The following is a 14161-nucleotide window of genomic DNA, read 5'->3' as shown; positions in this document are numbered from 1 at the left end:
TACTCCCAAAGGACTCAGGGCGGTGCACAGCCAAACAATAAAAACACATACAATACAAAATTTAAAAAATAGAATAAAATCAAATTAAATAATTTTGGCCCCGACAAATTTAAAACCCCAAACTTTTAAAACCAATTTAAAATTGAATATATAAATACTAAAAGATGTTTAAAATTTTAAAAATCTTTTATAAAAGAGGGGGAAAATTAGGCCAGGCCGGCCTGGTGAAATAGTAAGGTCTTTAAGGCACGGCGGAAGGTGCGCAGATCCGGGATCCTCCGTATCTCTGGGGGGAGCTCGTTCCAGAACATACATACAACTTACAGTAAAGCACTGAAAAAAAGCTGTTTTTCACTTGATTTGAAACCTCTGCCATTTCACCTATGATACTCATTTACATAAGCAAATTTTCACTTGATAATAGCAATAATCATATATTGAATAAGAACGAGCCGAATTTGTACTCATTTTAAAGTTTATTCCTTTACGTCTTTCTCTCTAATGATATTGCGGGGCAAACATCCTAACCCATTATTTCTTTTCTCTTATGGCTTTTTTTCTGCACTATTTAAGCTATAAATTCACTGAGAGCACAAATGAATTGTAAGGTATATTAAGAGGAGCATTCACCCAGACAAATGCATTCTAAACTGATCATTCGACTAGAGAAATCCAACTGGCAGCCTACTAGCTGAACAAGTCCCAGAGCAATTATCCAACCTCTTTACTGTGGCTGACCTAAAATGTTGTCGACTTATATTAAAATAGGGGTTGCACATTCTAATGCTACATCTCAACCTTGAGTTGTGCACGTCATGCATATTTGCAACTCTCTGTGTTTGTGTGTCTCTCTCTGTGTGTGTCTGTGTCTGTGTTTAATCCCAGAATGAATTGCACAAGACTGCAGGCCCCTCTATAGAGATGTTGCATGTAAAAGTTCTCTGTAGCAAGAAAAATAAAATATTGCTGCTGAAAAGGCCACTATCATTTTAAATAAATACAATAGGAAATCATTCAGGTTGCATAATATTCTTTCAAGACTTCATAACCAATCCTGTATGGGAAGGAATTTGAAATTAATTAATTAAAATTAATTTTGAAATATTAATTGATTAAAAGGAAATAAATGAAGTTAGTTATATTAATTAAGGAATTAATATGTCATTGTTACTAAAGATTCCTTTTTTTCCGCACTAGTATGACTTTAAAATACAAATAACACAATACCGACTTTGTCTTGATTTATAGGAAGAAACATAACTGAATTCTATTTTATCTTTGTCACAGTGTTTTGTAGCAAAACCAATATCCGACATACTGTATAACCTTTAGAGAAATAGTTTGCCATGGAAGTAGAGATGGCCAAAGATTTAGAGTTTAAGGCATAGCTTCAAAATTACACAAACACATTACAAAAAGGAATACAGGAAAAGACTGAAGTGATTAGGATAATAAATCAGTGGAGCTTAAACTGGTTCTCACTAAACTTTCACACTGATTTCAGTGCAATCAAAATATTATTAACTTAATGTGGATTCCACTGTGTTTATGTACCACATTTCTGTCATGAAGCTGAATCATAAATTATTTCTTTGTGGTCTTTAATCCACATAGCGCTTAGAAGCAGGATTCCTTAGCTTCAGCAGCTGAACTACATTGTTTGTCCTCAGGCTGTACCTTAAATGTGGTAAACATTCAGACTGGAATAATGTCATGATTTATTTATGAGCATTTAAAGGCCAAATTGGTTGCTGTTAAGAAGTTAAGGTTGTATAAAATGAAACCAAAAGTATGCAGAAGAGCAGTAGGGAAATGCTGAGGGAAATCTATTGGTGGGTTATCACTTTGAGGGATACAACTGATAACTTCTATTAGGAGAGATGCTTGACTGTCAGAAAGAAAATGCATTTGTCTTCTGCGGGATTTTATTTGAGTGACTTTATGGATACACCTTAGATTATCTTCTCCCGTTTATAAACTGAAGTAGTATTTGTGTTAAGTAATGTGATTTCATTTCACATATGCCTTGCAAATAAAACATTTATCTTGAGAGGCATACTGATTATTTAATTCATGTTTATGTAAATAGGTGTGTATGCAATATAGACTGTAGTGGCTACAGTTTCAACCCTGTTTGTGCATCTGATGGAAGCTCCTATAATAACCCATGTTTTGTTCGAGAGGCATCTTGCCTGAGGCAGGAACAGATTGACATCAGACACCTTGGACATTGCTCAGGTACCTTTAACTTCACTTTTCAATAGTGATTATTTCACTAGATGATTGACTATAAATAATGTTGCTTATATCTGAGATAAGGCTTTCTTTGTGGTTCTGCTTTCATAAAATAATAGAACATAGGCAAAATGTTGGCTTTCATTGAGAATTAAAATGTTTTGTTACGTTCTCGTTGAAGAACACGTACCGAAGTATATATCTAAATATTTTTTCTTGATTGAGGTTTTCTTTTAAACCTTAAATGAAATACAAGAAGTTATGCTTGAAGGATTTGTGATCCAGGAAGCAAAATAAACTGTATAACTAATAAAAAATAGAGTGTGTTCTACGAAGGAAAGAAAAATACATACTTATGTTTCATGTAATTTTATTAAAGATTATAATTACAGTAGTAATTGGAAGCAGTACATTATATGTGAGGTTTGATGTATTTATTTATTTTAAAGAATTCTTCAATATAAAAATCAGCACGCTTGTTTTTCAATAATTTCATATATGGCAAGGCTATTCCTCCCTTTTCCCCTGCCCCCTGCCATACAATTTCTTGATGATTCATTGCTTACTCAAGGATCAAATGCTGTTGGGCACACTTCAATGCCAACATGAAGAGGCTCTATTTTTATTTTTTTTTTACAATCAAGTACATTTACTATTAAAATGGCTTTCATGTGTTGGTAATGAATGAAGGTTATCTGATGCATTCTGTCAGGGTTGACACATTCCTCATGGCTATCAGATGCAGCCAAAAGTTTAATCCTTTGTAAAAAACAGACAGAAAAAAGTGTTGTAGACAAAAACCTCAGACGTTACAGATAATCTTGAATGCTGTATTCATTAAGTTGGTTATATTCAAATGATTGAAAGACAAATGATTGATATCAGGATATACCTTGTTTCAGAAGATCCTACTCATATTTTAGGTTACATTTAATACATACATATATACATACATACACACGCACACACACTGTATATATAATTCAGGTGAAAATGAATAATTTGCTGATTGTATAGTATAGAAAAAAAAGAAATACCTTGGTATATTGGCAAGAAACATGTATCTGTAAATCTGATGATCTTTCAATTAATCCACACTATTTCTCATGTTTGTTCTTCATACTCTCTCATATATTAATATAAATTTTGATTTTATGGCAGTTGGGACAGTCAAAGTTTAAAGTTGGGAAGCATCTTTTTGATTGATTATAACCAAAGCAAATTTTTAAGTTTGCTGGTTTCTAGGGTATGGGCAAAATGCTCTGTTCACAAAACACCTAAATTCTGGTTCTTTATGACCAGATAGAACATAAGAGAAGCCACTGGGAAGATCATATGGGCCAATATGTTAACCACCATTTGTAGTGTTCTTGGCCCATTGTGTCTTTGATCTTCCCTTTCTCTCCCTCCTCATATGCCATGCTGGAGGCCCATAGTATTGTCAATAGCTAAAGGAAAGTGGGCAGAATGTTAGGCACATACATGTAGAATGCAAGCCAACTATTTTATAATATTCTTCCCATTATACAGGAATTTACTGAGACAGCCAGTCTTAACCTGAGAACAGATAGATAAAGCTCTATGGAACTAAAAGAGGGGAGGGAGTCTGGATCTTTGCACTTGTGTTATGATTTAAAGTTAATTCTGTGCTAAAGCCCCATCCCCCACCTGGGGCTGTTTCCCAATATCAAAGAAGCCACTGGGAAAATGTTGAAATGGGCAGTTGGATATGCTTCCCTTAAAGCCAAGGAAATTGGCAGTCCACAGTGGTGGCTGAGTTAATATAACGAATGAAAAGAGCTTGGAAGATCAAGCTGGTGAACTGACTGGTTAAATAACCACACTTCTAATGGCTGTTTGATGTTACGAATAGCATAAGTACAGAAAGGAAGGTGCTGGAAAAATCGGTAGGCAAAGAGGAATTCAGGCCTTGTGGAAGAACAGGGAGAAAATACTCAAATCCCATCATCCTTACTTAATAAGGTGTCTCCAAATTTTGTCTTGGTCTGGATCAAGCAAAATGCTCTAGGTTTTTCTTCTGCTGCACCAAGGCCAATCTGGGACAGTTGGAATAGCATTTCTGAGACATAATATTTTTTTCCAGTTTTGTACACACCTCCATTTATTTTCTAGGAAAGACTTCTAGATTTTAATTTAGAATTTGTATGACTATGGCCAGGTTAATGGAAGACATGTCTCATTGCTAGAAAGTTATTTTATTAAAGGTTACTTTAATCAACTCATTATCCAAAACATAGTCAGGTCACTGTACTTCCTTAGGTTCATCTTCAAGTTCCTCTCTGATTTCAGGAATAACCTTTTCATAAAATTCTGTTCATATTATTGCTTCCCTGGAAGATACACAAACACACACTCCAACTTTCAGATTGCAGAATTTGTTTCTGAACTCCAAAATAGAAACTCCAGAGACTTCCTCTCATTATGGGGAGTCAAAGTTTGAAGACAACATGAAGGAGACAGCAACACTTTGATTCCTCTACTTGATAGAGCTCTTCCACATCTTCACTGAATGACAAGCATCTGAAGGCTTCAGATGTGTTAATAACTTCTTATGTTGTACTGTATATCAGAATTTGCTTCTGCCTTTGTACATCTTCAGTGATGGAAATGTTTTTATGAAACATCCATGCAGGCATGCATTTCCAAAGCAAAACAGGAAAATAGGTTGCTTCCAGTTCCAGTCAGAACTCCATGGCATTTCTTTCGTGAGCTTTTGTTTCCCTGCAAACGATGAAACAGAAGCTCACGAAAGAAAAAGTTCTTACCTCTTGCCCTGCTGCCAGTGTTGGGATGCCCCGCCTCCCACCAGCTGGTCTTCGGGTCTCTGCTGCGCATGTCAACCTATGTATGCGTGCTCACAGACCTGTTGGTTTGCGCATGCGCGCACGTGGTTTGGGCACTTGGTGTCTAAAAGGTTCGTCATCACTTACCTATAGTCTTATCCAACCAACTTCGTCAGACATTGTCATACACTTTAAAAAAACATTTTTGCAACCATAGGAGGTTGAATCTTAGTTGATTTGGGATGCCCTTCTGTGCTGATGGAGAACTGTGGAGCGTATATACTGTAGGTCTGATTGAACAGGCCTTATGTTACATCTGCAATTGACAAACAATATCAGGATATTAGGACATTTAAAAAACCATAAATAATAAAAGAGTTGGAGTTCACATATCCTCCAAGCAGCATTAGTCTGCTGGATGTTAAGATTAGCTTGAAATGGATGATTCTAAGATAAAATACAGTATGATTATACCTTTTTTTGGGAGGGGGTGCCTTCAAGTCAAAGTTGATTCCTAGAAAGTCCCTGCAGTTTTCTTGGCAAGCTTTCCTAGGATTGAGAGAGAGAGTGACTGGTCCATAGTTACCCAGCTGGATTCGAGCCTAGGGTGGGACTAGAACTCACAGTCTCCTGGTTTCTAGCCTCATGCCTTAATCCAAACTGGCTGTCATGATTACATAATAAAGGGGTCATAACATGCCTAAATGTTGCTCTGTGTTTCACTGCTACACAGTGGTGGGAAGAATAGAAAAGTATCATATCTATGATGTTTTTTCTGGTTTTTGTAACATTTTCTGAAATTAAACCTTAATAGATTGAGACAGTAAAAGCAATCCTGGATAATATAATTGTTATAGCCATGCAAGAGGAATATAATGCATGCCATCTTTTATTAAACTGTTTCTTTTGGTAATTGTATGTTAATAGTTGGTACTTTTTTCTCTTTCTCCCAATAGACTCTGATGATTCCAACTTATTGGGGAAGAAGGATGATGGAATGCAGTATCGGCCAGATGTGAAAGGTGAGGTATTAATGCTTATGTTAGCTTTTATGTATAAATGCTAGCTATGGTATAGTAACTGAATCTTGCAAGTCTGCCTCCTCCTCCTCCTCCTGCTCTTCCTCCTCCTATTCCAGTGAATCAGGGAGGTGTTGGCCTGAGCCACTTCCTTTCCAGGACTTAAAGTATGCTTCAGACCTCTTTGACTGGGTAACAATTCTTACATATTTTTGTCAAGGTCACCTCCCATACTCTCTACCCCCATACCCTTCAGTTGTTCTGGGATTTCTTAACTCTCACAATTGCCAGCCAGCAGGACTGAGGGCAGCCAAAGACCAGGTTAAAAAACTATGCGGGATGCAGCTTTTGGGAAGACGAGGATAGATAGAAGGGCAGTGTTTTTTAATCTACCATTTTACGTACCATTAGGCATAGTTAATATGCATAATGAATTAAAAGATTACTAATTATATATTATATAAATCATACTGGAAAACATAGTACAATATGTAGTGCTACTTTACAGTGCAATGTAATGCTAGTGTAAAATACTTTATACTAAATTAGGGTTGGCAAACATCTTCTATAAAGGACCAGATCCCACCCTTTCACTGCCTGTACGGGTGTGGCTAGCAGGTCTGCAGGCTAAGAAATGTGGCAGCTACTGGATGTCCTCAGCCTGTTAGCAAGGAGGCTGCTGATTGGTCACTACTGTTGTCTAGGGTAACCTTTCCCTCAGCCCCACCTCTCACCATGGGAGCTCAGTTGAGGTTCAGACCTGGCAATCTGTTGCTCACCCTTTTGTGCTTTCTTAGCTTGTAGGCTGTACAAAAACAAAAAGCAGGCCTGATTTGGCCCATAGGTCATAGTTTGTTGACCCCTTACTAAATTATACTGCAATACATATTAGTTCATATAATTATATATTAATTTATTAAATGTCAGTTACTCTATTAATATGATTATATTCTGGGTGTCTCTATGCCAGACTTTCCTACTTTATTGGGTAGCTGCTGGGAAAAAATGAAGGAGGAAAGAGTACATATGTCACTTGGGCACCAAATGAAAGACAGGATATAAATCATCACAATAGCTAATTCTAATCAAAGATATGTCTGGCATTCTTCTTTAAATGCACATACATTCCTTGCTCCAGAAAATATTTAGTGTGATGGGGTTTTAATACTTTAATAATTTAGTGCAATAGAAATTATGACAAAAAAGTGTTAAAATAAGTTGCTGTCCCCAATTCATTTCAAAGTAATCCATTTTTGCTCAAACACAATTTTACAAGCACCTCTGTTGGCCTTGGCAGTTCTTCACAGTCACATTCTTTGAATAATGAAGCCAATTTTATTTATTCAAGAAAATTTAGCATATCAATAGTTTCAAATAAACTGATCTTGTATTTCTTTTGCTTCCCCACCCCCCTTTAGAAATTGAAGAATAGCGCTATGAATTGTCTAAGCCCCACATGTATTTCTTATATTAATGCTACACATAATCCTGCTGTTAAGGACTGGAAAGGAAGCTTTCATACATTGTTCTGAGCAATGACTGACTCCGAACAAAATAGATTTCCTGTATTCTGCACTTGAGTTTTAAAGGTGACTTTTGAAGGAAATGGGCAAAAGAAGCTATTTCTACAGAAAAGCAATTTCTTCCTTTTGTCACTTTCTCTTCTCACACTTTTATTGTTTATTGGAAAAATTATTATAGAAGAAAAGAGAAAAATATGGAAGCTATGAAATATTTCTGGGGCATAAAGTGGATTTTTAAGGGGATTCATAATAGCAGCTTAAAGGTAAAGGTTCCCCTCGCACATATGTGCTAGTCATTCCTGACTCTAGGGGGCAGTGCTCATCTCCGTTTCAAAGCCAAAGACGTCTCCATGGTCATGTGGCTGGTATGACTAAACGCCAAAGGCGCACGGAACGTTGTTACCTTCCCACCAAAGGTGGTCCCTATTTTTCTACTTGCATTTTTTATGTGCTTTCAAACTGCTAGGTTGGCAGAAGCTGGGACAAGTAACGGGAGCTCACCCCATTACATGGCATTAGGGATTCAAACCGTTGAACTGCTGACCTTTCGATCGACAAGCTCAGTGTCTTAGTCACTGAGCCACCGCATCCCACTAATAGCAGCTCTTTTTTTCATTAATCAAATCATTATTAACTCTTTGAAGATGCATCAGGAATATTAGAATATATTTAGTTTTGGGTATATGCTTAGTTTTCGTAAGTTTATCGAATTTCCATCAAATGGAAAATTAATCTGACAGATAGTTTATCTGTGCTAGGTTTTAAAATCAACTAAGGAGGCTCTCCTTAATGTATACAAAATAGAATTTTATCAATTTTGGCATTTTGTTTCTGGCTCTTTCTGGTTTGCCTGACAATTCAATCGGTTAGTTTGCTCCACTGAATTGCTTTTTTAAATGCTTATTTATATTTACATTTCATAATGTTGTGCGTATATTAATACGCTTAAGAAAATGGTTGTCTTTAAATCTTCTTTCCACTGGCCTACTGTTTAGCTGATGAAGTATTTTTAAATATCTTTTTTAAAAAATTGTATTCATATGAATAATTTCATAATGACAGCAATAGGTGATAACTTGGAGCTGTAAAGAGACTGCATGAAGACTGACAGTCTTGCATAAATTACTGTTTATACTATCAACATACTTTAGGGTGCGTTTGCACATTCAAGAGCTAGGGATCAAGTAAAAGAGATTCCGCACCGTCTGCTGCTTTCTGGATGACTTGAGTGCAGATATGCTACTATTAGTATAGCATATTTGGAAGGTGTCAGGTTGGAAAAGTTTGATATGGAGAAATCAAGAGCACTGGTGAATGTGTTTTTAATAATATAGTATGCTTCTTTATCTGTGAAATCAAGACACCTTGGAAATTAAAGATTGGCTTGTACACAGCAACATCTACAAGATGTGCATGTGATTTTAAAAAAGTTAATATGGCTACATGGCCACAATGCATGTAAAAAAAGGGGCAGAGCTTCAACCATGTTGTCTTGATTACCATCTTGATTTTTTTGACCCTGCTTACAGAAACCATGGCTTCTTCCTCTGCTTTGCCCTATTTAACATAGATCGTCCTATAGTGGAAAGAATAAAATAATTCATTTTTTTCTGAAATTTGCAAATCTTTACTTACAGGCTATCTTGCTTTTTTAATATTTGCAGTCTAAGCTTAAAGATTTACATCTTAGCAGTATCTTCAGCATGTTGACCCAAAACAGGCTGCCCCTTCAGACACAGAAGCTTGAAGCTTTATTTCAGAGCCTTTTTAATTGATTGATTATGTGCCATGAAGTCAGTGTTGCCTCTTTGATCACATAAATACATTTTCTTCAGGAGGATCTTTTCCCAACCTGCTTCTTTAGGTGTTCCAAACAATTCACCTGTGGCCATCATATTTGAGTCTTTCAACCTTTCTGCTGGTCTTCTGCTTTAAAAGCAAGAGGGACGAGGCATCCTTATTTTCTTCTCTCTGCTAATTTAATTTATCAGAATTATGAAGACTCGTTCCTCATACCCCCTTAAGCTTTCATAATGCTATCTCTATGAAAGATTGGTCCAGTAGTGGGTTTCAAATCCTGTTGCTACCGGTTCGCTCGTGGGCGCTTGCGCACTTGTGCGTGCGAGGCTTCTGCACATGCGCAGAGCAGTGGTGGGTTTCAAAAAATTTTCTACCGCTTCTGTGGGCGTGGCTTGGTGGACGTAGCATATCTTGGTGGGTGTGGCTTTGTGGGCATGGCATGGGCAGGATACGTAAAATCTTCAATTCCCTCCCCAATCCAGGGAAAGGATACTGTAAAATCCCCATTTCCTCCTGATCAGCTGGGACTTGGGAGGCAGAGACTAGATGGGGGCGGGACCAGTCAGAATTTTTACTACCGGTTCTCTGAATTACTCAAAATTTCTGCTACCAGTTCTCCAGAACCGGTCAGAACCTGCTGAAACCCACCTCTGGTGCAGAGACATCTGGGCGGGTGGGCAGAGCCTCCCGCCGCCAACACTACCAATTCGCCCAATCCAGTGCTAACCGGTAGCAACCCACCACTGGATTGGTCCATATGAAGGGAAAAAAATCAAAACAAGCCAAATCTATATAAAGCCAATTAAAATAGGGCAAAATGGCACAAAAGAGTACAATATCATTGGAGCTTTCGAGAACTCTTTATCAAGCAAAGTGTTAACAAAAGCAGGTTAAGGAGAAAAGAAAATCCAAAAAATCAGGCCAAGTGTTTCTGACATGAAGTCAGATGAAGTTTGAAGGCCGGATATAATTGACAGTGGTGCAATCCATGACTAAAGGATGACTGTTCTCACTCCAGTTTTGTAAATACAAAGATTGTCCTCTTGTCACATTGGTTTCATCTTATATAAATAAAAATGTAAATGTTCGTTTGTTCAAAATCTTAAATCTCTGAAAGTTCTTCACCGATTGCTTTGAAATTTTGACACAACGTTGCATTTGAATACGCACGTATTTTTATATACCTATATTATATAGATGTCACACCTGTGACAGGTGAAAACATGCCTTTTTGAAAAACAGCGCCATCTGTTGGACGTAAAAGCAACACACGCTATACAGAGCCCACCAGTCTTTTCACTCGGTCGATTGGATTCAGACCTCAGTTGCCTTTCTCTATGTTTCTTTTTGGACTTTAACGTCACAGCACCACAATAGCAGGCGCGAGCCGGGTCTTTTCCCCTTAGCACCTCCGCCGCCAAACCCACAAGCAAAATGGTGGGAAATGTCAACCGCTGCAAAGCCCGGCCAGAGCCCTCTGCCACTCCCACGACGCACAGCTCTCCCAATACAAGCACCAAATAGGTAAAAGTCCAAGAAAGCAATTGATTAAGCGACATTAAAAGTCCAAAAAGAAACGTAGAGAAAGGTAACTCAGGTCTGAATCCAATTGACCGAGTGAAGAGACTGGTGGGACGGAGACAAAGTAGGCGTGACCTGAGCTACAGAGGGAAATTATTGGCACTTGGTCAAAAAATATTGTATACCCACAAGACTGAGCCATGGCAATGCGTGGCCGGGTACATCTAGTTCTGAATAAAAATGAACATTGCGGTAAACTTTCCTCTATCAAAAACTGTCCCATGACTGAAGTGATACACTTCTCCGCAAGGCAATGAAATTTATTTTCTGAGTAGCTAAATAGAACTATCATTTTAAATAGTGAGATTTTTAACTATTTAGATCTACAATCTTTTGAACGTTATTACTTTTTGTAGTAAAAAGTACAAAATGGATCAAGCCAATTTAATCCACGTTAATGCAATTCAACATATTTTTATTTAGATCTAGCTTTAACATCTAAATAATTAATTTATCATTGTTATTTAATATGGATACCAGTTGTTTTCAACATTGGATTTAACTTTATTAGATTTTAGAATTAATAGTACTATCTAATAAGTGTAAATATTCATCCGAGACTTTGAGACTTAAATTTAAACAAATGTACTTTCATAATACCTTAACTACGTGTTCTTTCTATATTTTAGGAATATTTAAATAAAAAAAACATAAGAATATTTATGTCACATTTCCCCCCCCAATTAATTCATTTAGTTGAAAATTAAAAAATATTTTTCTTTGTTTTTTATTTTATCTTTGGTGATAAAAGAATAAATATGTTTTAAAAATCTTATGTTTAAATATCGCTAAAATAGCAGGTAAAGTGACAGCTTTATTCCAGAGATGTAGTATTGTTGCTGAGGAAATACCTGCATTTTAGTTTTAAAGTATTAAGTGTCTGTCTTTTATAATTGTTTTAACTATATTCATAAAACAATAAGCTACTCTGCCTTACATTTTTGTTTCATACAAAAGATGCAAGTGATCAAAGGGAAGACATCTATATTGGAAGCCATATTCCTTGCTCGGATAGTTTTAGTAGCTACTGCATCCATGGGAAATGTGAATTCATTTATTCAACACAGAAAGCTTCCTGCCGGTAAGTCAATTAGACTAATAAAAACACTATCTGAAAATCTACATTTCCTCTATATTATTAAGTATGGTCCTGGGGGCAATAGCCCTAGATAGTTTGATAAAAGGTTCTCCTCTCTCTCTCATATCTGAATGGTTTTGGTTAAATCCAGTGTTGTGTTTTTGTTAAGTTATCACTTTGAATGTATAGTATTCTATTATTTTCTATCTTTTTTTACTCCTGCCTGCTGCTATGTAAACAGAGTAGATTCCTTATAAAATTGTTTGAGCAAAGCTAAGGAAAGAACGTAACAGGAAAAAGGAGTGGGTTTCATTTTTTTCCCTAAGAATGCCACTTTCTGTCTGTTTGTTGGGCCATTGACATACTTTATACACAGGTTTCTCTTCCCCTTTCCCCCAAATTCAGGCACAAGGATGGTCAACAACTTGATGTTTTCACTAAAATTGAGTGACTCTTTGTTTTTTGAAATTACCAAGGGCTGACTGATGGCAGCTGTCAATTACTGGCAGGGAAAGTGACAGAAGATCTATTCTCCTTCAGTGAAATTTTAGATGATATAGACATAGACAGGGATACAAGGACAAATCTCTAGAACTCTTAGTAGATACAAACCAAAGTAGACAAAAACATTCTCTATCAACAGCACTTCCTGTTAATCTTTTTAGCCCAGCCTGCTTAAAGCTACAAAAAGCTTATTAATTTTTGCATCTTTCGATCTGCTAGAGAAGGAGAACAAGTATCAAAAGGTTGGGGTGCAAGGAATTATTATGAATGGTCCTCATCTTGATTCAATTTGCTGCAGTTCAAGCAGGGTTACTTGCATAAGTGTTCCCCGCCACCACCCTGGTTCACATACTTCTCCCCACTCCATTTAGGAGCCAGGAGCGCATATGCATTTCTGTATGCCTTTCCAGTCTTCTCTTTGCCTGAGGAAACTTTAGTAGCATTGCAGTTGGTACTTTCAAATGGCATAAAGAGATGATAAAAGGTGGTGCTGAAATGTGCCGGAGAGGATAAAGGTATCAGTTGAAGGCTTTGGCTCATTTCTCCAGCATAAATAGACATGGATTGCGGATTTTTTTTTTTAATAAAGAAAAGGAAGGGGGAAATCCTTGTGACTGTTGTATTCATGTTAGGTGAAATGTCATTGCTCTTTTTATTGATTAACCTTGAATTAAAGTTGTAACTATGCCTGCAAAAATTTTAAAAGCAATTGTGATTTTGTATTTGGATTAGCCTGTGTTGAAAATGCTCAGATTAAATTATTAAAGCGTGAACTTTTTTCAGGCTTGGAGAAGTAGTAATAGTCATGTTTACTTAACAATAGTTTATTTCCCGGAAAACCAAGAACTGAACCAATGTTCACAGGGACCCATATACACCTAGAAGACAATTTTAGGATAAAAAAGACATTAAGGGAGAAGAAATAAAGAAGTCTGCCAGTTAGTCTAGCATAAGTATATAAATACAGTGGTGATAGGTACATCCTAAAAATAGTTGCTTCTAATCTTTTGCACTTTATCAGTCTAGGACGTGCTCTTATTTTGTCTTCTTTGGACATTTTAAATTTTATAAACTTCTGTACTATCTATATAGTATCTTTCTATAAATCTTTGTGGAGCTTCGTTAGTATAAAGGCTTATGGCTTTGAATCTTTCTCATTTGTATGGTGCAATCTACAAAACAATGTGAATGTTAAAAAATACTCCTTCAATCTTATATTCTTTTATTTTTTAATTTGAACTGATAAAAATTTTATTAGGTAGAATTTCAGAAAACATACTTGAAATATATCATAATTTGCTGGAATATATACTGAGTTTACTGACAGTTTGCAAGAACAAATTCAACAAATCATTGGAACAGGGGAACAGTGATGGATTATATATCCACAACAGAAACAGAAATTTAGGCAGGAATGGCTTCCTTATATACGACACATTATACAACACAGCATATTTAGACATTTGGAATGTGGTTTGTAGGGAATACATTATGGAACCAATTAAAAAAATAGACAAAAGGATTTGAAAAAATATTAGTAATAATTTCAGTGTTCAATGTAAAGTACTAATAAATTGCAGTCAACAATTGAGAAAAACAGAAGGAGAGAAAATATTG

General features: G+C 36.4%; 1 protein-coding gene across 1 annotated transcript in view; it reads left to right on the top strand.

The window, feature by feature from the left end:
• Positions 1-14161, top strand: part of TMEFF1 (transmembrane protein with EGF like and two follistatin like domains 1) — a 116351-nt gene that overhangs the window by 96631 nt on the left and 5559 nt on the right. Inside the window, exons 6-8 of the mRNA XM_034411839.3 lie at positions 2090-2238; positions 5996-6061; positions 11920-12043. Of these exons, the coding sequence (XP_034267730.1) occupies positions 2090-2238; positions 5996-6061; positions 11920-12043 (339 nt within the window). The remainder of the gene's footprint in view (positions 1-2089; positions 2239-5995; positions 6062-11919; positions 12044-14161) is intronic.

This window comes from Pantherophis guttatus, chromosome 3 (genome assembly GCF_059756535.1).
Source record: "Pantherophis guttatus breed Tessera chromosome 3, ASM5975653v1, whole genome shotgun sequence".
Taxonomy (NCBI): domain Eukaryota; kingdom Metazoa; phylum Chordata; class Lepidosauria; order Squamata; family Colubridae; genus Pantherophis; species Pantherophis guttatus.
The sequence above is the reverse complement of the archived record's forward strand: the minus strand, read 5'-3'. Positions and strand labels throughout refer to the sequence as shown.